General features: G+C 77.7%; 1 protein-coding gene across 1 annotated transcript in view; it reads right to left on the bottom strand.

Moving 5' to 3' along the window:
• Positions 1–5: 5 nt before the first annotated feature.
• Positions 6–933, bottom strand: part of LOC122190705 (protocadherin alpha-7-like) — a gene marked incomplete at its 3' end in the record, with an annotated part of 1,343 nt that continues 415 nt past the window's right edge. The window contains 2 exon segments of the mRNA XM_042890794.1: positions 6–896; positions 898–933. The exon segment at positions 898–933 is cut by the window's right edge and continues 382 nt beyond it. Coding sequence (XP_042746728.1) covers positions 6–896; positions 898–933 — 927 coding nt within the window.

Below are 933 nucleotides of genomic sequence, written 5' to 3'. Positions count from 1 at the left end.
CCGTGGTCCCGCACCACGATCAGCAGCCTCTGCCGCGGGCCGTCCGCCTCCTCCAGCGCCCGCGCCGTGCTCACCTCGCCGCTGTACAGCCCCACGCGGAACGGGCCCTCGCCCCGCGGCTCCCGCAGCTCGTAGCGCAGCCACGCGTTGTAGCCCGAGTCCGCGTCCACCGCGCGGATCTTCGCCACCACCTGCCCCGCCGGAGCACCCAGCGCCGCCCGCGCCCACAGCGACCACGACGACGACGCCGAGCCCGGAGAACCCGCCGAGCCCGCCGAGCCCGCCGCCCGCCACGCCGGCTCCGCCGCCTCGCCCGCAGCCCAGGGCCCCGGCCCGCCGCCCGCCAGCGGCAGCAGCGCCGGCGCGTTGTCGTTCTCGTCCACCACGAACAGCTGCACCGTGGCGTTGCCGCACAGCGGCGGCTCCCCCGCGTCCACCGCCCGCACCTCGAACTGCAGCACCTGCAGCTCCTCGTAGTCCAGCGGACGCAGCGCCCGCAGCCGCCCGCTCTCCGCCTCCACCGACACGTAGCTCGACGCCGGACGCCACCCCGAGCCCGAGCCCGAGCCCGAGCCCGCGCCCATCCCCGCGCCGCCCTCCCACACCGAGTAGCTCACGCGCCCGTTGCCCGCCTCGTCCGGGTCCCGCGCCCACAGCCGCGCCAGCTCCGCGCCCGCCGCGTTGTTCTCCCGCGCCAGCACCGTGTACACGGCCTGCGCGAACGCCGGCGCGTTGTCGTTCACGTCCGACACCGGCACCCGCAGCCCGCGCCTGGCGCGCAGCGGCGGCGCCCCGCCGTCCTCCGCCCGCACCTCCACCTCGTACTCCGACACCCGCTCCCGGTCCAGCGCCTCCCGCAGCACCAGCGAGTACGAGCCCGCGAACGTCGCCACCAGCCCGAACGGCGACGCCGGCACCACCGCGCACCGCACC

The sequence above is a fragment of the Lagopus leucura genome, unplaced genomic scaffold (genome assembly GCF_019238085.1).
Source record: "Lagopus leucura isolate 7727_CA_CO unplaced genomic scaffold, USGS_WTPT01 35335-0_obj-0_obj, whole genome shotgun sequence".
Lineage (NCBI taxonomy): Eukaryota > Metazoa > Chordata > Aves > Galliformes > Phasianidae > Lagopus > Lagopus leucura.
Note: the sequence above shows the minus strand (reverse complement) of the source record. Positions and strands in the feature narration are given on the sequence as shown.